Here is a 1,749-nt window from a genome sequence, read left to right as displayed (position 1 = left end):
AAAATGGGTTTACTTAAGGATTCACATTTCTATGATGATCTTGTCATGACCCCTTGCAGGAATCTTGATGAAGTAAGAACCAGGGCCCTAAGATTCATCCGTTTAGAGGATGATAAAAGGATCCAGGAGAGACTGTCAGGATCCTCTAAGCAGGAAAAGCAAGGATCCTATTTCAGGAATAATAAATCCAAATCATACAACAAGTCTGATAATCAAAACATGCATGCAGTGGAGCAAGAAGAGGATGATGAAGATTATCCACCCATTTCTGAATATTGCTTTACTGTTGATAATAATGAATGAATCCTTGCAATGCAAAATCTAGGTGAAAAAGCAAGATGGCCAGAATGAGTGATAAGCCAGCTGCTACAAAAGATAAATCCAAATGGTGTGCCTATCATGAAGATTTCAGTCATCTCACTGATGAATGCATAGCACTCAGGAAAGAGATTGGTTACCTGTTAAGCAAAGGACATTTGAAGGAGCTATTTGGAAGAAAAAAGTCAAGGATCCAGGATCCTGAAAAGATTCCAGAAAGAGCTCCTGCTCCTCCAGCTGATACACAAATTATCAACTTCATTTCTGGTGGATCAGACATATGTGGCACTTCCTTTTCAGCAGCCAAGAAGCATGCTAAAGAGACAACGATGGAGAATGGGGATAGGCCTATTCGAACCTCAATCCTTACTCAGGATAAAGTCATATCCTTTGATGAGGACGACAACGTTGATATTCAGGATCCTCATCATGATGGTCTTGTTATTACATTGTTTATTTCTAACCATTTTGTTCGCAGGATTCTTATAGATGGAGGAAGCTCAGTGAACATTATTCAACTTGATGTCCTTAAGAAGATGAACATCCCGAGTCAGAAATTATCCCAAGATCATCAGTTCTTGTGGGATTCAGTGGGGAAACCAAGAACACATTGGGGGACATTAAACTTCCCATTTACATAGAGGGAGTTAATCCTTTTCAGAAATTCTGTGTCATAGATTGCTTATCTTGTTGCAATGTTATTCTTGGCAGGCCATGGATACATGACATGAAAGCATTTCCATCTACATATCATCAGTGTGTGAAACTCCCTACTCCATGGGGTATGGTGAAGATAGAAAGTGACCAACAAGAACCCAAAAATTGTTACACTTCATCAATGAAGCCAGCCTCAAGACCTAGGGAGCAATAGCAATTAAAGTATCCTCCAAAAGATGTCCTGGAGGCAAGAGAACAAGATGTTAAAGATATCCTCATGGATCCTCAGGATCCTGGATCCAAAGTTTTCATAGGATCCGAGATCCTCGACAATGTTGAACAGGATTTAATATCCTTCTTAAAAAGGAGAAAGGCTACCTTTGCTTGGAAGCATGAGGATATGACAGGTATTTCTAAAGATGTTATTACTCATAAACTTGGCATTGACAGGTTATTCAAACCCATACATCAGAAGAGGAGAAAGTTTGCACCTGAGAGGAATGCCATCATCCAAGAGGAGGTAGATAAACTGCTCAGAGCAGGTATGATTAGAGAAGTTAAGTATCCAAGGTGGTTAGACAATGTGGTTGTTGTTCAAAAGAAAAATGGAAAGTGGAGGGTATGTGTCGATTTCACTGATTTAAATAAGGCATGTCCCAAGGATCCTTTCCCATTACCCGACATTGACTCCATGGTCGATGCTACCGCGGGTCATGAGTTGTTGACTTTCATGGATGCTTCATCTGGATTCTAGCAAATTTAGATGGAACCATC

At 40.0% G+C, this 1,749-nt stretch overlaps 1 protein-coding gene across 1 annotated transcript; it reads left to right on the top strand.

Annotated features, from left to right (window-relative positions):
• Positions 1-338: 338 nt before the first annotated feature.
• Positions 339-1,499, top strand: LOC110893788. Its single transcript, XM_022140921.1, has 2 exons — positions 339-753; positions 1,426-1,499. The coding sequence occupies exons 1-2, from the start codon at positions 339-341 to the stop codon at positions 1,497-1,499; spliced, it is 489 nt and encodes a 162-aa protein (XP_021996613.1).
• The last annotated feature ends 250 nt before the right edge of the window (positions 1,500-1,749 follow it).

Source organism: Helianthus annuus, chromosome 4 (genome assembly GCF_002127325.2).
Source record: "Helianthus annuus cultivar XRQ/B chromosome 4, HanXRQr2.0-SUNRISE, whole genome shotgun sequence".
In the NCBI taxonomy this organism is placed as follows: Eukaryota; Viridiplantae; Streptophyta; class Magnoliopsida; order Asterales; family Asteraceae; genus Helianthus; species Helianthus annuus.
Note: the sequence above shows the minus strand (reverse complement) of the source record. Positions and strands in the feature narration are given on the sequence as shown.